Source organism: Magnolia sinica, chromosome 3, assembly GCF_029962835.1.
Source record: "Magnolia sinica isolate HGM2019 chromosome 3, MsV1, whole genome shotgun sequence".
Taxonomy (NCBI): Eukaryota; Viridiplantae; Streptophyta; class Magnoliopsida; order Magnoliales; family Magnoliaceae; genus Magnolia; species Magnolia sinica.
In genome coordinates this window covers 128,453,825-128,473,923 of record NC_080575.1, presented here as the reverse complement: position 1 = coordinate 128,473,923, position 20,099 = coordinate 128,453,825, and the positions used below count along the sequence as shown (strand labels likewise).

The following is a 20,099-nucleotide window of genomic DNA, read 5'->3' as shown; positions in this document are numbered from 1 at the left end:
TATGGATAGAGGAAAGAATCTCTTAATTTGCACAACGAAGGAGAGAGGATCACTTATTTGAGGTAGGCGTTATGCCAAATGTTAGGCACTAGGCAGGGCAAAAGTATATGACTGTTACAAAAGAAAGTTTTCCAAAGTAGGAAAAGTTTGTGTGCCCGTGCAGCCTTGGCTCATACCACATGAGATGCACACCCCTTAGTCCATGGCCCAAATTTTGAACATGTTGATTCTGCTTGTTCCTGAATTGTAAACAGATTATGATATCAGGGCATTGATGAAAAATGCAGTCCCTGGGTGTTAAACTATGGTTTCTGTTGTATTTCCTTGGGGGACAGTAACATGATGTCCCTTCTGTAGTATCTTTCTAAAACTGTAGATCTCTGTTGGGACCATTGTTTTAATAGCTTATGCTACGTAGCATGCCAACTTGCACTATGTAGTATAGTGTAGCATTGTCACCACGTATGGAATAAAAATAGTTGAAATCACATGTAGCACCCATGCTACCTGTTATTTTCACTAAAATGGTAAAAAATAATTCATGTAGGTTGCATGTAGCTTAAGTCTCCTGCTCGTTAGATGAGCTAGTAGAGCCAGTGTAGTGCATGTGAGTGATCCAGGATAGTGTAACCTTTCAACCAAAAAATAAAAACACACATAAATCTTTTCAGTAATTGTTACAATTTGCTATTTTTCACTAAAAAAATAGTTAATGTTTCAATGACTTAGTGAAATCGGTGTTTTACATAGCTTCGCTATGTAGCATGTAGCTTACACAACATAGCAGACCTTAGCTTTAATTCCATGTAGCTCATGAAAAATAACTCAAGTGTAGGCCATGCTACATGCTAATTTTGCATACAATATGCACTACTTCGTTTACACTACAAGTTATTTTTAACTAAAATATTAAAATCAACTAATTTTTTCAATGATTTATTGCATTTTTCATTTTTAATATAAACCAGATAATCTTTTTCAGTGATTTTAGTAAAATAATACAGGTAAATAGTATAAAATCAATTAAGTTGCTATTTTTTAACCTTTATACTTGATCTTTGCCCTTTTATTTTAGGCTGTTTGGTTGCACCAAATGTCATGAAATTTTATTATTAATCAGACTAATTTGGGGCAGCCAATCACAACATTAACTAAAAATCTAGAAGTAGCATGCAGCTACACTATGTAGCTTAAGCTTCATGGTTTAGAGGGGATGAATGCTATGCTACATGCAATTAGCTATTTAAAATACTGAGTGAAATAATACTTAAAACACTGGGTGAAATAATACGAGCAACAGTCATAAATTAGTTCCGTTGATAATTTTCTTTATCTTTATATTTACGCTATTCCCATTTTCCCGGTTATTTTAATTGAAAATTAAGTAACGTGCAGCTTATACCTCACCCTTTAGGTGGAATAAATGCCACATGCCATCCGCTATTTAAAGCATGGTCTGGACCAAGCTTATGTTGAGCTGTCTATGTGAAAACATATCATTGGGACCATGTTATATCCCTCTAATACGGTTTGTCATTCTATGTTACATGGGGGCAGCGAATAGCACTAGGGGTCTGCTTGCTTGTCTTTTTTGCTTTCTTCATTCTATTCAATCCTTTCACGAATGGCAGTGTGAGGCACCTTTGTTTGTTTTTTTAGACATTGCATGCCGTTTTGAACTTTTCTTGCTGGTTTCTCATTATTAAACTTTCAACAAGAGCCCGGTTGGGGTTCAGTCGTTGAGTGGACCTTGCCCAGGCTCAACCTGATGAAAACCCTTCGGGCCAATCGGATGCACCCTCAAAAACGCAGTTTTGATTTTTGAGCCAAACACCTGTTTGTGTTGTGTTTGGATGGGAACTTGCAAACAAACTCTGCCTGATTCTGCAATAGTAGCTAAAAAGCTACTATTGCAGAATCAGGCAGAGTTTTTTTTCCATACCCAAAGTTGTGGGAGAAGGCCTGTTTTGCTGAAAACTCCTTTTGGAAGTGCCCTCCAAATGGCCCTTGGGTCTAGTTTAGTTGCCTGAACCGTATGAGTGACTAGAATAATAGCAAGTGATTGGACTGGCCGGCTACACATGGATCTCATTAAGTTGTGATATAAAGGAAGTCGTTATTGTGTACTTGTTTACATCATATGGGCTCGTCCAGCTTCGCAGCACGTGCCAATGTGGACATGCGAAATCTGAGCCATCTATTAGGTGGGGCACATTCAAGACACATGAGGTTTGGTCCGGGTCATATTCACAGTGCACCTACCTCACAAATAGCCTGGACATGGCACCCTTTCACGTGCAAAACAACCCTTTCTCGCCCTTTAAATAAAATTATTGTTAGGTTCATTAGAGCAATTGCTACATGGTTTATGCATGATCAGAGCTTTGGTAGGCCCATCATGGGTGTGCAATGAAGCTCGTGTACACACGAGGCATGTGCCAGCATGGCACAATATGTCTCGAGTTCCAATCCATTCAATCAGAATGGCACCACTATCTTTGTGCTCTAGCCCAAGCATCAATTTGATTCACTGGTCAATTGGGCAACATTTTGTAAAATAGATGTACACGCTTAAGTTTTCTGACCCATCCACCGTTTCCAATATTAGGGCTTATACATGCTGATTGGACTAGATTTTATTTTTGGAAAAATTATACAAGTTTGGACCAACCTGATGGATGGATTAGATCTCTCGGACCTGTGCCATGCCTGGCACATGTGTGGCATGTACACGAGCTTCATTCGATGAGCTTGGGCTGCAAAATAGATTCCCAAGCCTGAGCTGAGCCCTGGGCAAAGGTCTACCCCCGGGCTGCAAAATAGATCCTAAACGTGAGTTCAGCCCTGGCTGATTGACCAAAAACGTGCCTGTGCGTGGCTTATTGTAGCGAAGTTTGGGCCATTCATCATGTTGTGTTTGGTGTAATTCCTTGACCAAAAACAATATTTGTCCGCTGATCGGGCAGCGCACACTTGTATGAAGAAAATCCCTGGTATATTATAAAATGTTCCTAATGGGGAGGCAGCGCTCCTGAATGCCAGCCCAATTGTGTCCTAAAGAAGGCTTGGCCCAAAAGCACGACGGCCCAGCTGTTGATAAATGATAGCCGCACAAATACACATCGTTTTAAGTTCCTCTTTGGTGCTACAAAATGAACGGGTAAAGAGAACGTTTTAATAGCTCAAATCCAACACAAGAAATGGATTTTTGGACAGAGGTTGTCTGTGGCTCTTTTGAGGCTGGATATCCATCCTCTACAGTCATTGGCAGAAAAAGCTGTTTCTGCCACTCTCACGTGTGAAGGTTATTAACCAGTGTAAAGGTCATCAACATCGAACTTATTCACCTACGTGTAAATGCTATTCATTAGTTAGTGCGGGATCCACTGAGTTAAATGTATGCCATCCGAACCTCACCATGATGATGGGATGACTCAAAAATCAGGTCTATATAATCATTAGGTTGGGCGAACAATGGTCATACACTCAAAAAAACAATTGGCACACATGATGGTTGGATCAGTCTTATTTTGAGAAGCTTTCTACTTTCTCGGTAAGGCGAACCTTCTGGACAGGTTGGATTCAGTACACAAACCACGTTAGGGTCCAAAACCAGAGTTGTAGAATAAGCATTTTCTAGAAACGATGGTAGAGGACCCAGCCTCTTTTTATTTTTATTTCTTTTTTCTTTTTTTACTTTCTAAAATCGGCTGTGTTGCAAATGTGATTAAAAATAAATAAAAATAAAAAATCAGACCAATGCAAAACTCGGGCCACACCACAAGGAACATATTCGGATAGGATGACTTATGGAGTGGTGGGGATCGTCCTGTCGTTGGATGGAATGGAAAATATACACCATGTTAGATCCCATACACAAAGCGATGGTTGGCATCCCCTTTCAACCTCGTGGTGTGCTCACTTGAATCGTTCGATTGTGCTGACTTTTGTCTTTAAGGCCTCATGTCGATGACCACATCTGATTGAAGGAGTGGATGTGACACATACAACATGGTGGGTTCCACCAAGCTCAGATGGTATGCCCGCTGCATAGACGGAGCTGTAGCAGAGGATTTGGGTCCCTCTCACAAGTATAATCAGCCAAGAAGAAGCGTGATATCTTGCAGAGTGCATTGGAACAGACATCTCTCCCTCAGAATCAATGCTGCTAAACGACCCCTTCAGGGTAATTTTTGGACTTGTCCCTATCATGAGGCCATGTCAATGCCTGAGGATACTTTGGAAGGTCCATGGAATGGACCACCTCCAACAGGCAACTGTACGAGAATTAGGTCATTCTTCTTTGTCATATCCTAGCCTACTCACGAATACTTCCCATCCTTCTCCTACTAGGAAATAGCTCACGTATCTAGGATAAAGGTGAGGCTTCCATTAGCAGAGCCTCACCTGTATCCTGGTCCAGCACAAAGCCACCAAAGCTGAAAATGGCACCGTTTGCTTCACCTGTTTGAGCTGAACCAGGTTGCCAACTGTTTTTGAAACAAAACCAGTTTGCTATACATCTGCTTTGATGGTCACTTCCAAAATGCAATCTTCAACCATGGCCATTGGGTCATCAATGGATGGAAATGACACAAAATGGCACCCATCATAGACCTTTAGAACTATGATCAGCGGTCTGCAAATAGAGACAGAGAACAGCCCAGGTTTCATACTCTTAGTAAAATGCCATTGCTCCAGCAGTTCGGGTCATCTGCTGGGTTCCACAATAAAAAATGGAGAATGACAGTAGTGATGGATTAGCCTACAAATAATTCAAAAAAGGGTTCTAATGTGCCATAATTTTTCTCCCATTACTTGCTAATAAGCACATCCTTGCTGAATTTACATTTTCTTCAAAATGTCAGTTGGAGAAGAGTAATGCCATGCCTATTTGCTCAGGAGCCATTCACCAATATATTGACAACACGCGTCCCCTCCGAAAAGTAAGTGCATGCAACGACAAGCTGTGCGGCTCACTCAGATGTGTATATGAAATGCACTCCTGTACATCAATTACTCCAGCTCATGTTAAGACATTATGAAATCATGTTGACAGAAAGCTCAAGTGGGCCACACACAATGCAGAATAATGGGAAAAGGGACAACCACCTTAAGAACTTTTGTAGCGCCTGAAGTTTACATGACATCCAACCCATTCATAAGGAGACTACATCCTAGATCTAGAACTTCAGTAGGCTCCAACAATGTTTCAATGGCCTGCGTCACATCATCACACTGTTCACTGTGTGTAGCCCGCTTGAGTTTGGATTGGCCTGATTTTTGGGCTCATGGCCTGCCATGACCTGGCTCAAGTGATGGACAGAGTAGATGTTAGACACATCACGGTGGACCCCACACAATTTTAGCTGGCTTGGATTGGAAGGAAGAGCTTCACTTTCTGTTCTTTTTTTAGGCTGGTTTGGATAGGTGTGGGCCTATCACAGTAGCAATAGACAGGACGCATCTGACAAACATCATTTTGGCAAAAGGGTTGCACATACTAGCTCCATCCAGTTGGCACAGGGAGGGGACATGTGTTGGAATAACAGGGGTGAATCGCCCCAAGGCAAATCGAAGTAGCATTACTCGTTAGAGAAAACCTGTTTTAACTCCGCACCTGAGTTAGCATACATGCTTCCGTATAGTGAGCTCAGCCCTGAGGTGAAGCAAGCCATTGATGAAGTAGATGCTCTCATCAGCCATGAACGATGTCCAAGGGGTGGCAAACAGGTTCCGGTACCCAACTGCCTTCCCACCTGTGAATGTGTAGTTCCCCTTGTACTTGCTCACAAAGTCGCCAGTGGGCTTCGTCCTTGCTGCAAACTCATAGTCCACCGCAAAGCTGACAGAGCCCTTCTCCTGCATTCCCAAGAAGAGCCCAAAGCAATGGAATGAGCTATGTTGGTCCATGTTGCAGTGGGCTGAAAGGAAGAAACCCTGGCCACCAAGGTGGAATGCTTGTGAGTAAAGACGGCATGATGGAAAGAGATTCGCGCACTCCTCTCTCTTGAGGTCGAGGTAGACTATGCACTGTTTGTGGGGTTGCTCGAACTCCACAACCTTCACGGGCCGATACTTGTATGCCCGCTCGCGCTCGACCAAACGCCTGTTGCCAGACTCCTCGGACACAAGGGAGCGCTGCCGATGCGGGATCTCGGCTTTAAAAAAGAGGGCATCAAGGACAGCCTTGCCGGCAAGCTCCTTGTCGAATTCGTTGCACGAGAGAACTTTCTTCAGCTTCCGACAGGTCATGTAGCGGAACCGGATGAGGCGCACGAGGCGTGTACCTAAAATGCCACGCCGCTCTTCTTGATCTGGGTACTGGGCCCGAGCCCACTTCAGCACAAACTCGTAGACAGCGTCTTCGGAAGCCACTTGGAGATCGTCGCTGCTCAGCACTACCTCAATTCCGGCCAGTGGCAAGTTTAGTACTTCATCTTGGTACCTGGGAAATCACATGATAATCAAATCTATATCGACTATATGATAAAAGAAGAGATTAATGGAAGATATCAGGACAGCTAGTTTTCTGTAAACTCTATATCGACAGAAAATAAAATGGAGGTCATCATGTAAACAGACTCTCACTTGGCAATGTCCTTATAGCGTGTGGCAAGGTATTGCTTGGCTGCATCAGTCAAAGGCTGGACAGCATCAGCCATCCGAACACTGGATGGAAGCTCTAAATAGAGTAACGCAGATTCTGGAGTCATGGGCAAGTTCCTTAGAAGCCTGCAGCAGTATCGCATGCATGAAGCCACCTCAAACTTGTCTGCGGCCATTAGGACATCCAACAGCGCAGGAGCTGTATTCGTTGATAATGTCTCACTGTACATAAAATTAAGAAGCTCTATGACGGCAACTTCCTCTGTGCCAGAAAAAAAAAAAAAAAAAAAAAGTACAGCAGAGAATTAGTCTTGATGAACTTTTTTTTTTACACACCCTCACACCCCACACACACCACATGGATATTTGAACCCATGATCTCACTGTTGAAACCAACAGGGTCTACCACTGAACCATGAGTAAGGACCCTAGTCTTGATGAACTTGCATTTATGGCTTGTTTAGCTACAAAAACAAGAACATATATCACAGTACTAATCCACAGCTAAAGCGAAAGTAAGACCTGATGCAATTGGATCGATAAGATTGGAACCTACAAACATCAGGACGGGAATGCACCAACAGTTTTCAGTAGGTGACTCAAATAGTCCACTTGTGCAACAATGAATACAAGTTTCAATGCCTACTCACATAACTTGCTATTCTTCAGCCTAGTAACTGGCCAAACGTGTACTGGTGTATGTAGATCATCACCATCCAGTCGCACATTACATAGCAAGCTGTGGTGGGCTAAGTAGATGAATAGTCCAAAACTCTCAAGCCCCAATAATAGACTGGGCATGTCCTCCAATATTTGGACAAGATCAGGAACAACATACATTCATGCTAAATGTGCTCATACCACATGTGAATCATCAGAGATGGGTTTTCCATTCATTGCCATGCAAGACAGTCCATTGCTTGGCCCCAACCATAAAGAGCATGTGATTCAGATAATCCAAACATTGCAATTAAGAGCAGTCCATTGAGCTATGCGTTCAAACTCAAGACCATCATCCCAAGCTCAACTAGCAGTAGACCCCCTTGTGACAAATCGGAGTAGCAGTAGACCCCTACATTGTGACAAATCAGAGACCCTCGCATGGATCAGGGGACCAGCATGAAATGTAGCTCCATCAGAGATGCCTAGCACATGTAGCAAACTGTCATGCATTGCGCAATGGTACCCGAGTTAAAAGAGGCCAATGCAGGAGTTGTCTCAGCTGTTCTTCACCATCCTAAGGGTTCTCACAACTAGAGATCCATAGATATAGAGAGAGGAGAGATTAAAAAGTGGGTCACACGGTAATCTGTAGAAGAGTGGTTCTGTGAGTTCTTATGGTTCGTCAAACTCTGGTGACATATATAAATAAGATGATGGGCATGGCTAGTCCTGTTGCGTATTCATCTGAATCCATCTCTTTCTGCATGTGGTGGGATCCGGGATGTTCATCTGGTGGGCTGCATTGTCAGTGTCTCCAGCCCCAAAATTTTCTCTAGCCTCCATGTTGCATAAGATTGGGGCACACCTGATGAACAAACCTGATTTTTGCAGACAGTGCTGCAGTAGCACGGTTAGGGGGAGTAGGAGTTGGGTCATTTACCCTAGTGAGTACCCACAGCATCCTTCTTGAGAGAGAGAGAGATGGGGGCGGGGGGGATCAGCATGCAGATTGATTTCACAAAATTACCTGAACTAGAATAGGATACTAAAAGTTGGATACATGATGGAAAAAAATGCTAGGGGTGACAATTATCTGGTCAATATGAACTTCTCATAAGAATCAGCTTAGCTATTTATGGCCACATATGCCAATAAAATAAGGCTGCAAGTAATCAACCTGGCAACAACAAACAAAAATGAACTTATGACAAACTGCAACTTGGGGTGTACCTGAGGCACTGACTCGTAGAGTTACAAATCGTTGCTCTGATTCCCGCATGCCATTTGAGAAAAGCTTCAAAAGAATTGCAAGGAATCAAGCCATTAGCAATCATTAAAAACAATAACAATAATATAACAAAACAAAAATACTCATTTAGCATGGAGGGAAACTGTGGTAAATCAAATCCATCATTAGCAATCATTAAAAACAAAAACAATAACATAACAAAACGAAAAAACACATTTAACATGGAGGGAAAATGTGGTAAATCAAATCCAAATCTTACCTTATAGAAGAACGGGCTTTTTGCAGCTAAAATTGGAGAACTAATGTGTATTGATTTAACTCTCAAAACTGAAGAAGAATCCATGCTCCAAGTTCTATCATTTTTGTGGGCAGCAACGTCATCTATGAAGTGAACAGTATTCTAGTTAGAAATACATGGAATGCTAACAGAAATATGGAACGATGGTCAACCGAATTTAGGTTGCAACTCACTTCTGACATGGATAAATACAATATTATGTTTATTTTATCCCAAAAATGAAATTCTGCTTAGTTTTAGACCCTCCAAGCAAGTTCTGAGCAATAAGGCCATGACAGATGAATGACATCAGTAAATTATCATTTTAATCTACAACATTCAGAACTTGTAAGATGCAAGAAATAACTCCATGCGACCCTCAGGATCCCACTTTCTCCTTCTTTACCACCTGGTGGCAAAGTGCACAGAACACTACAAAATACAATTTCTTGAAAGAAAAAAAATTCAACAGCAAAATTAGTTCTCGCATGCATCTAAAAGCAAGGGGGAAATGTAGGTTTTACTTCAAGGATCAATTATTCCACGTGCCACACAGCTGACAACCACTAGCTTCTGTTTCTGTTGTGGGATTTGGGTCTTATAATGTATAATTATAAGCAGAGGAATTAATTTATTTCTCTATCTTTATGGTATCATTTGCAGTATCCAATTTAGGTTAACTGTTAACAAGCACAAGGTCTCATTCAAGATTCCAGAAAGGGGCTGCTCAGGCCCTACATCACCAGGGTTATGCCATTAATGAATCTCAACTACACCATCTGCGCTTACTAATTGAAACTGCAGACATGGGGTCCAAAAGAGTCTGGGTAAGATATCTGGGACTGATACTTGAGATTCATGTTAGTATATGGCAAATGACTTGTTAGACAATAGCAGATACAACATTCAGATTCTAAAAAAACAGAAGGAATCTTACTGATAACAAGAGCAATGGCAATCTGTTGAGTCTGACATTATAATCCAAACAAAAGAGATTGGGTAACTGCTTCACAACCAGCAACAGAAAAAAAATGGACCTGGTCACATGCAAAGTTAAAAACTTTTCATTGGGAACAGATCCTGAGGGAACCCATGAGAAAGAAAAAAAAAAAAATCCTTAAAAGGTCTGTTTCAGGGCAATACATGCACTACTACATGTGGAAACTCTCACAATAAGGTAAATACTTCATTTGAGAGCATGTCTATGACTCAACAATCAACACATTTACTACTTGTTATGGTGATATCTCAGAAATGGGAGTTGTAAATCTGCCTTGGGCAAGGATACATAATGGTGATGATGGTGGTGGTGATTTATACTGATGTGAGAGAGAGAAAACAATCGCCATCGTCATCATCATCTAAGCCTTATCCCAATTAAGTGGGGTCAGCTACATGAATCCTGTTCCCATTCCACTCTATCAAGGGCCATACCTTCAGTTAGACCATAGGTAATCAAGTCTTTTCCTACAACCTCCATCCACATCCTTTTGGCCATTTTCCTTGCCCTTTTAGAGCCTTCAACTTTTCTTTCTAACTGGCGCAGAATTTTGGTCTGCATTCACTCATCTTAGACCTATTGGTGCTACTCCTAAGTTCCCTCGAATGCATTCATTTCTAATTCTATCATCATCTAAGCCTTATCCCAATTAAGTGGGGTCAGCTACATGAATCATGTTCCCATTCCACTCTATCAAGGGCCATACCTTCAGTTAGACCATAGGTAATCAAGTCTTTTCCTACAACTCCATCCACATCCTTCTGGGCCTTTTCCTTGCCCTTTTAGAGCCTTCAACTTGTCTTTCTAACTGGCGCAGAATTTTGGTCTGCATTCACTCATCTTAGACCTATTGGTGCTACTCCTAAGTTCCCTTGAATGCATTCATTTCTAATTCTATCCTTCCATATCTTGCCACTCGTCCATCTCAACATCCTCATTTCAACAACACTCACCGATGAACATGTTGTTCCTCAGCTGGCCAACATTTTGTCCCATAAAGCATGGCTGGTCTTATAGCTATCCTATAAAATTTCCATTTCAAGTTGAATGGTACAAGACGATCGCATAAAATTCCAAAGGCACATTTCTATTTCTTCCACCCAACTTGAATTCTATGGGCAACATCCTTCTCAATCTGTCCATTCATGGATAATTGACCCAAGGCATGAAAAGTGGTCATCCTGGGAAACTTTTGGTCAACAATCTTAACTAATTCCACGTTTTCACTCCTATTGTTACTAAAATTCAACTCCACATACTCTGTTTAGTCCGGCAAATTTTACATACTTTCTATTTTAAAGCACCACTCTATAAAATCTAGCTTTGTGATTACACCCTCCCTCATCTTGTCAATCAAAACTATGACATCTACAAATAACATACACCATAGGACCTCCTCCTACAAATGCCTTGTTAACTTGTCCATAACCAATGAGAAAATGTATGAACTCAATGCTGACCCCTGGTGCTAGCCTATAGTAATTGGGAACTCATTTGTGCAAGCCTATAGTAATTGAGAACTCACTTGTCTCTCTACTAGTGGTCTTCACACCCATTAACACTCCCCCATGCATATCCTTAATTATGTCAATATATTCTTAAAATTTCTTTCTTTCCCAACACCCACCAGATTAACTCTCTAGGGACCTTATCCTATGCTCTCTCTAAGTTAATAATGACCATGGGCCTCGTAATGGACTGTTATTTTATTATTATTTTTTTTATTTTTTGTAACAGTCATCATGGCCATGTGAGGCATAACAGTTCTCATTATTACCGTTACATAATGGCCGTTGTATCATTGTTTTTTAATACACAATGGTCTCAAGTTGAAAGTATCAGGCAGCCCGAGCTAGCATTTTTACTAAAGAATGGCCCATTATACCATCAAATACATGTTCAAAACTAGAAAAGAATAACTATAACGGATCCTCATATTTTTTTAAATTTTTTCAACATTCTTGTACAATTTTTCCTTTAAAAAAATAACCATTACAAGGGCCATAACGGCAGTTATAGCCCATATAGTAACAGTCACATGGCCGGCCATTATGCCGGCCATTTCCATTACCGAATAACTTGGTCCAAGTAGGAACATATCTTAAGTGGCAAACCTCCGAGGCAAGTAACCAAGCTGATTTTCTGATACATTTGTCTCATGCCTTAGTCTTTACTCATTCACTCTCTCCCAAAGTTTCATAGTATGGCTCATAAGTCTAATTCCATGATAATTAGTGCAGCTTTGTATGTCTCCTTATAAATAGGTAACACGGTACTTTTCCTGGTTTTTTCTTGATATTACAGTCTTGTTGAACAAATTTGTCAACCAAAATAACTCAGTTTCTCCCATGCACTTACAAACATCTAGTGGTATACCATCTAGTCTGAGGACCTCTCCTCTTTTTTATCTTCTCAAAGCTTCTTTCACTTCAAATATCCTAATCCTAGAAAAGTATAAATGGTATCTGCTGTCATTTGAGTGTATGGTTCCTTCCATCCCTATGCTCACAAAGTGGTGCAAGAGAGAAAATGAATGTTCAAATAATTGTACGAGGCTAGACATGTTATCGATGATAACAGCAGACTGTTGAAGACGCAATGGGTAGGACCGAAGGAATTCTTTTGGATAATCACAGCATGAACACAGGCAAGTAGGAACAGCTGCCTTGGAAGGATGTGCAACCCATGCCAATTAAACAAACAAGAAGTTGCATCATGATGCTCCTGCTTCATAATGATGTAGTTCCAAGACATGCTCAAAAATAGACTGTCTACCTTTTATTACCACAAACGCTCCCAATATGTGCTACTTCTGGCAACAGGCATTAACACAAGTTTTCCATGCCATGAGATAATGAGTAAAAACACCATCTTTTGTGTGTGTGATGAATGTAAAAACACAGTATCTTTTGCCTTTAAAGAAACTGGTGAATCACGGCTTTTCAAACAGCAATCTCAAGAGCTATGCCTTGGCACTATAGTTTGGGCTTTCTAGGCCAGGGACAGTGTCCCAATTTTCATCCAGAGACTTCAGTAACTTATGTTTCGCAATCCTTAAAACAATGGTAAGCACCATCAGGATACATGAAAGGAATTGTAAATAGTATAGTTATCATGATAGGAATTGGAAAAAGACATCCAAAATATACATATAAATAACTGACGTAGAACTCGATAATCAATCAGATTTATGGTCCCTGGAGTACATAAAAACTCTAAGAATCCATTTGAGTCACATTGTTATGTGGTTTCTTAGAAAAGGAAAACAGACAAAACATACCACCTTGACTGGAAAGCATTCCGACACCTGAAGGTGATTCTTCACTCATTGCCACAGCTTCTTCATCTTGATTGTCATAAACCACACCATCCTCTGACTCAGGCTGATTACAGTTCAATATATGCTCCTCAGGATAAATAGCAAGCGCCGCAACTAAGAGAAAAGATCAGAAGTAGCATTTACCAGCAGTAAGTTTACATATTGACAGATGGCACAGGCCATGATGCATAAAATATAGGGAATGCAAAATGCATAAACAGCATAACAAGGTGTATATGAACCATCAGACCAAAAGGAATAGAAAACATGTGCTGCAGGGATGCTCCAAATTCAGTAAATGTTTCTGAAGTAATAAGATGACTTCAGTAGTTTCAGGATTTTTTTAAAGGTAATGAATGACATTTTATTAAAAGACCACGACGGCTCAAATTTACAAAAGAAATTACATCCTGGCTAAGAACAACCAATTATTTTGGTCAAGCTCCTTAACACAAGAAACCCACCCAATTACATTCATTTTAGCCCTTTTTTATACATTCACCTCCAACATGTGCTTGTGTTGAAAGCACCGAGCATTCCTCTCTCCCAAACAGCCCATAGCACCGCCGCGCCAACTTCCTTCCACACCATGACCTCTCTTTTCCCTTGCACCCCCACCAGGTCAAGCTAGTAAAGGGTCAAAATGGATCCTAGCATCACCCATGAGGAGCTACCCCCCCCTTAATAATAATAATGAATGAATGAATATTTCCCACGCCCTCAGAATAAAAGGGCAATGGATAAAATGATCCACTATTTCTGCTCCTCTCATAAACATAACACATCAATTAAAAATTGCAAGCAACCTCTTCTAAAGATAATCAATAATAAGGATCCCATTCCTACCCGCCAAACATGTAAATACCATCACTTTAGGGGGAACCCCATAAGACCAAACAAAGCCAGTGTGCCACATTCCTCACTTGAGATTGCTGCGCCAATATCTAATATAATGATTGGACAGAAAATCTCCTTGATTTCTCCAGTGGCCACACCGAAAAGTCCTCACCGCGTGGAACTTGAGTCGATTAAGCCACTCCAAAGTCGAGCAAACTCCTTTGCCTCCTCATCCAATAAATTTCCATGGCATAGAAGAAACCACATTAAAGAATTGCCAATAAGCGAGAAACAACAACTACAGTCACCTCCAAATCCAAAGCTACTTTGGCTAGGTTTGGAAATGCAAATAAAAGCATGCATTCACCAATCCACAGTCCTTCCAAAACCAAATTCTCTTCCCATTACCCCAAGAAGAGCGAATCCCCTCCTTGCACTTGTTCATCATCGGCATAATTCCCTTCACAACCCTGGCACCCTATAGAGAGACAAGTTCTTCGCCCACTATCCCCCTTCCTGGAGGCCATATTTGCTTACTATTACTTCTCTCCATAATCTTCCTTCCTCCATCCTAAGCCTCCACAACCTTTTATTTTTTTATTTTTTGAGAAGTTCTCCACAACCATTTGTCGAGTAGAGCTTAATAAAAGCATGCATTCACAATCCATAGGTCCTTCTAAAACCAAATTTTGTTCGCACCCCAAGAAGAGTGAATCCTCTCCTTGAACTTGTTCGTCATGGACATGACTCCCTTCCACAACCTAGATGCTCTATAGAGAGATGGGTTCTTCACCCATTATCCCCCTTCCTAGAGACCATATTTGCTTCCTATTACTTCTCTCCATAATCGTCCTTCCTCTGTCCTAAGCCTCCACAACCTTTTATTTTTTGAGAAGTTCTCCACAACCATTTGTCGAGTAGAGCTTGATAAAAGCATGCATTCACAATCCACAGGTCCTTCCAAAACCAAATTTTGTTCCCACCCCAAGAAGAGTGAATCCTCTCCTTGAACTTGTTCATCATAGACATGACTCCCCTCCACAACCTAGATGCCCTATAGAGAGATGGGTTCTTCACCCATTATCCCCCTTCCTAGAGACCATATTTGCTTCCTATTACTTCTCTACAAATCTTCCTTCCTCCGTCCTGAGCCTCCACAACCATTTGCGGAGCAGAGCTCGATTCACTTGTTCCAAGTTCCTCACACTAGCTCCGGTATGGCTTGCAAACCTCCTCCCACTTTAATAGATAAAATCTTGGGTTTCACCTCCGCTCCTAACAGAAAGTTCCTTCTCAACAGCTATAATCTATCAATGTGGTCACTTGAAGAGCGATGTAAAGTATATCGGTTGATTAGACATATCCGCCTTGATCAATGTCAACTTGCCCCCTAATGACAGATGTTTGCTTTTCCACCAAGACAGCTTCCTTTCAATCCTATCGTTGACTTTATCCCATAGGTGTTTGGTTAGCTTCCCCATGGATAAAGGAAGTCCCGAATGTTGTTGGAAGAGACATTGCCTTGCACCCAAAGGTGTATTATGTACTAACATTTGCAACCGTCTCCTTTAGGGCCAGCAAATAATTGCCTAACGTTTTATCATTTCTGATGCTATAAGCTCTCAAGTGCACCAACCTCACTCCAAAAACCAGTCAACCAGCCCTCAACCAATTCAAATACAGATTCCGGGACGACCCAAGAGACTGAATTTGGACAGCACTGCACCCCAAGTTTTTGTGAATGATCTATTCCATAGGGAATAAAACACTAAAATTTGGTTATAGAAAATAACTCACTTACCATGACATATCATTCATCACAACATGCATCAATTTTGGGAGGTAGGTATGGTTTTATGTGTTCCCATGTAGTATGAATTCGTGTAGTCTTGTGTTAATACACTATGAATCCGCACAATCAAATTTGCAGGAATAACAGTTAACCAAATCAAATAGCTGAAAACTTCAATATCATTTCAGGAAGAAATTATGGACTTATTAATACAGAAAATACCACATCCAAAGCCCTGATATCTGCTAATCACTTCTCCTCTCTTGCTCACCTCCAAACTCCCATTGTTTTCCCCCTACCAAGTTATAGTCACCACTGCCATAGAATTTCTGAGCTACTTTCAGAGAGAGATTTTATTCCAAGGTTTAAACTTAGAAGAATGATACCACAAGCCTAAAAGGCATAGAAGTGTCCTATTCCTCTTATTTTATCCATGGGCTGTCCCCCTGCTGGCATCAATGCATTTTTTCCATTAGGCCTCCTGAGGAATGACAGAACCCCTGGCATTCCACTAGAAAGCAGCAACATGACAAATAAAAAGATACTTTTTGAGACTTTACCTCACAAATTAGATGGGAAATTACAAGGTTATATCAAAACAGTACGAAAATAATCACTGCTGCTTTGCTTTCACAGCAAATCAGCTGCTTGATTTGCTCAGCACCAAGTTCAAGTAACTGGAATATATAGTTCAGAAGCATCGCACTGTTCAGTATAAAATATACTAGATGTTAGTTTCTTATCATTGCACACACTAGCTATAGTGCATCCCATTTCCCATAAATGTTGTGGTGAATTGCTTCTTCCACATCCTCATCCTTCAAAATACAAACCCAAATTGCATTCTCATCTTTCTTACCATACCATAAAACAAACACTTAGTTAGCATCAGTCATACAATTTGTTCTAATTTGCCCTTTAGCACTTATATCCAGATGTTTAATGAGTTATATCAATGCCATTTAGGCATTTATTCCTATATTGCTGAACTGGTCATTTTGAAATTCACTATCCTAATTGCAAAACAGTTATTCTCAACATTGTTCCGAGTCCCACCCCTTCCATCACAATAGCATCACTACATAACATTATAGGTAGCACTTTCGCAAGTGCTACCTATAAATGTACACCACCCAACACCGTAGTCGTTGGACCCCACCACTGTACACGCACCTTCCATTGGTGATTGGAACCACTCATCTGGTGAGCCCCATCATAATGAGTTATATCAATGCCATTTAGGCATTTATTCCTATATTGCTGCACTGGTCATTTTGAAATTCACTATCCTAATTGCAAAACAGTTATTCTCAACATTGTTCCCAGTCCCACCCCTTCCATCACAATAGCATCACTACGTAATACTAATATTATTGACGCTACTTTCGCAAGTGCTACCTATAAATGTACACCACCCAACACCGTAGTCAGACCCCACCACTGTACACGCACCTTCCGTTGGTGATTGGAACCACTCATCTGGTGAGCTCTATCATAGATGACCCAAGGTGCGAAGTTTTATTCATCAGACACTCCCACCAAACCGGTTAAAGCTTAATGTTTTTAATACGAACCATTCGTTTGCAGCCCTCAGAGTGACCCTGATTTCCGCACCATGGCCCAGCCAACGGTGGGCTCCACAGGATTAATTGTCCTACGTGCTCCCAGTTTTCGACCTCCTTCCTCAGATGCATCGAAAACAGCTAAAATGAGGGAGAAAACATCCAAGTAGCAAATAATTTCCATAACATATGCATCAAAAAACAAAACACCAATAAATCAAGTCCAAAGTGAAAAGAGAAAAAGAGAAAAAGGCAAACCCCCACCGTTGCTTTCCTTCTTAATGTCTTCTCTCCTCCGCTTGCGGTTCCTGGCCCACTCAGCAATGCTGGAGCAACCCTCGCCGTCCGATTTGTGCTCGGTCGGTCCCGCCACGACCTCGATCCGGAGTACGCGGTCGGAGAAGACGTTGTTGTTGAAGGCAAAAGCGAAGGCGCCCTTGCCTGGCGAGAAATCGGAGTCCATAATTGTCTGGGGATCGAACAGATCGGTTACTGATTCTTTCATCTTCCGCCCTGATAAAACCTCGAGTTTCAGATATAAAAAAGAGAAGCAGACAGGATCAAACAAGAAACCCTAACCCTAGCTTCTTCCTGGAAAAGGAGAAAGATAGACCTTGAACGGAAGACGAAACCCTTTGGACGGCAGGCTTCGGACGCATTAAATACGAAGAAACTCCGATCGGAAGCAACGGCGAAAAGTTTCTCTTTCAGCTTCTTTCCGTTTTGTGGATATCATATTCTTCGAAAGGAAATGAATGCCACTAGCGTTGGTTTAAATTACCGTAATGACCACCACTTTCGAACGTTGCGCTGCTTGTGGTGGACCAGATTCCTCTGCAACACCTGCTGTACGAAGTGCGTACAGCAATAAAGCTCGGTGGGCCAACCATGTCGTCTCTGTGGCATCCACTCCGTCCATCATGTGCACGCCTCCATTATAGGTATTCGAGACAAAGAATAGCCTGTTCTACGACTCAGGTGGGATAAACAGGGGGAACGATTGGGAAGGGACGCCAGCCATCGGTTTGTGTATGGGGCCACCGTGGGCTATCTATTTTATCCAAGCCGTTCATCAGGAACGAATCACAAGGATGAATTGGAAAATGAAAATATTAGCTTGATATAAAATTCACGTAGGCCATCCGTGTCAAACTAACTTAGGTTTTAGGCGTAATTTTAAACTATTCCCAGTGGTGTGTCCAGTAAGAGTTTTTTATCCTACTGATATTTTATATGAACGGTGAAAAAAAGTGTACGAATTTTATGGACAGGGTGGATGTTACAAATACAGCACTGTGGGCCCTCCATAGCTTACGTGTGGCACGAGCCGTGTAAAAAGGTTAGTAGATGATTTCGTTCTAGCGGACGTTTGCTCCGCTCCTTCCGGACGCGGATTGCCCGAAGACCCGTGACCCGATTATGTGGGGTCCACAGTGATGTAGTTGTTTTATCCACATCGTGTGTATCGGTTTTGACATATCATGGTCGTGATTTGGCTGGTGACCCAACATTATCCGGTTAGCTCTGTCAAAAGCTCTCAGGCCCCACCACGATATATGTGTTTTATCCACACTCCGTGGATTTTTACAGCTCATTTGAAAGCATGGCCAAACAATGAGCCCAAATCCAAAGCCCAAGTGGACTACACCACGCAAAACAGTGGAGATTAAACACAAACGGTTGAAAACTTGCCAAGGTCACGTGAGTTTTGGACTCATCTATGTTTGTATTTTTCCTTCACGGAGTCCAACAAGTTGGATGGAAAATAAATATTATTGTGGGCCTAGGGAGAATTCAATGGGAGACATCATTATCCCCACTATCTCCCTTAGTGTAGTCCACTCGGAGCTTTGAATCTATCTTAGTTTAGTACTGTGCCTCAAAATGAACTTAGCAAAGTGTATAGACAACGTCACGGAGCTTGGACAGTTGATAGAGAGCCAAATTATGTCCATGGATTTATCTCATGGCATAAGCTAAAAATAATTAGACTTAAATCATAAGAGATCATACAACTATCATTGAGTACTTCCAGGGTGCCACAAAAGTTTGGGATCAAGTTATATTTGTGTATTTCTTTCATTTACGTTGTGTGACATTAAGAGCATGTTGGATGGAAAATAAACATCATGGTAAGCCCAACCAAGTTTTGAAGAGTGAAAGTCATCATCCCCAATGTTTCTTATGATGTGGTCCACTTGAACTTTGGATCTAGCTATTTTTTGGGGTCATGCTTAAAAATTATTAAGAAAAAAGGGTGAATGGTGTGGATAAAACACATACATCACACTAGCCCCGCAAAGTTGGGTCATTGGGTTTCCAAGCAATTCATGGTCCCTCCACATGCAAATTGGTGGATACAGATTGCTGGCTGCATGAAGCTGATCAGTGAGGCCACTATGATGTATGTCTTATATACACTCCTTTCATCCATTTGGACATCTCATTTTAGAGAGCCTAAAAATGAGACAAATTCAAAGCCCAAGTGGACAACACCGCGGGAATTAATAGTGTGAATTGAATCTCCACCTATCAAAACTTTGAGGCCCCGTGAGCTATGGATGGTGGTGGACAATTAGGTGGATGGCAAATAAACATCATGGTAGGTGGTAGGAAGGTTTCAACATCCACATTAGTATCCTCATTATTTCGTGTAGTGTGGTCTGCTTGAGCTTTAAATCTACTACGTGTTTAGACTCATGCCCTAAGATGAGATGGCCAAATAGATGATGACATGAACATCATGTTGGGCCCACAAAGGTTAGTGCCAGCAGGGCACTGCAAGCAATAG

The 20,099-nt window shown here is 41.4% G+C and overlaps 1 protein-coding gene across 7 annotated transcripts; it reads right to left on the bottom strand.

Moving 5' to 3' along the window:
• Positions 1 to 4,737: 4,737 nt before the first annotated feature.
• On the bottom strand, positions 4,738 to 18,089 carry LOC131241276 (BTB/POZ domain-containing protein POB1-like). Of its 7 annotated transcripts, none has more exons than XM_058240042.1 (7): positions 17,922 to 18,089; positions 17,573 to 17,821; positions 13,079 to 13,231; positions 8,781 to 8,902; positions 8,503 to 8,566; positions 6,592 to 6,871; positions 4,738 to 6,448 (listed from the first exon to the last, which is right to left on the bottom strand). In XM_058240042.1, the coding sequence occupies exons 1-7, from the start codon at positions 17,965 to 17,967 to the stop codon at positions 5,626 to 5,628; spliced, it is 1,737 nt and encodes a 578-aa protein (XP_058096025.1). In that variant the 5' UTR covers positions 17,968 to 18,089; the 3' UTR covers positions 4,738 to 5,625. The 7 variants fall into 7 exon arrangements, with proteins under 7 accessions (XP_058096025.1, XP_058096026.1, XP_058096027.1 ...); XM_058240043.1 differs by having other exon boundaries at positions 13,082 to 13,231; XM_058240044.1 differs by having other exon boundaries at positions 13,106 to 13,231.
• Between the last annotated feature and the right edge of the window lie 2,010 nt (positions 18,090 to 20,099).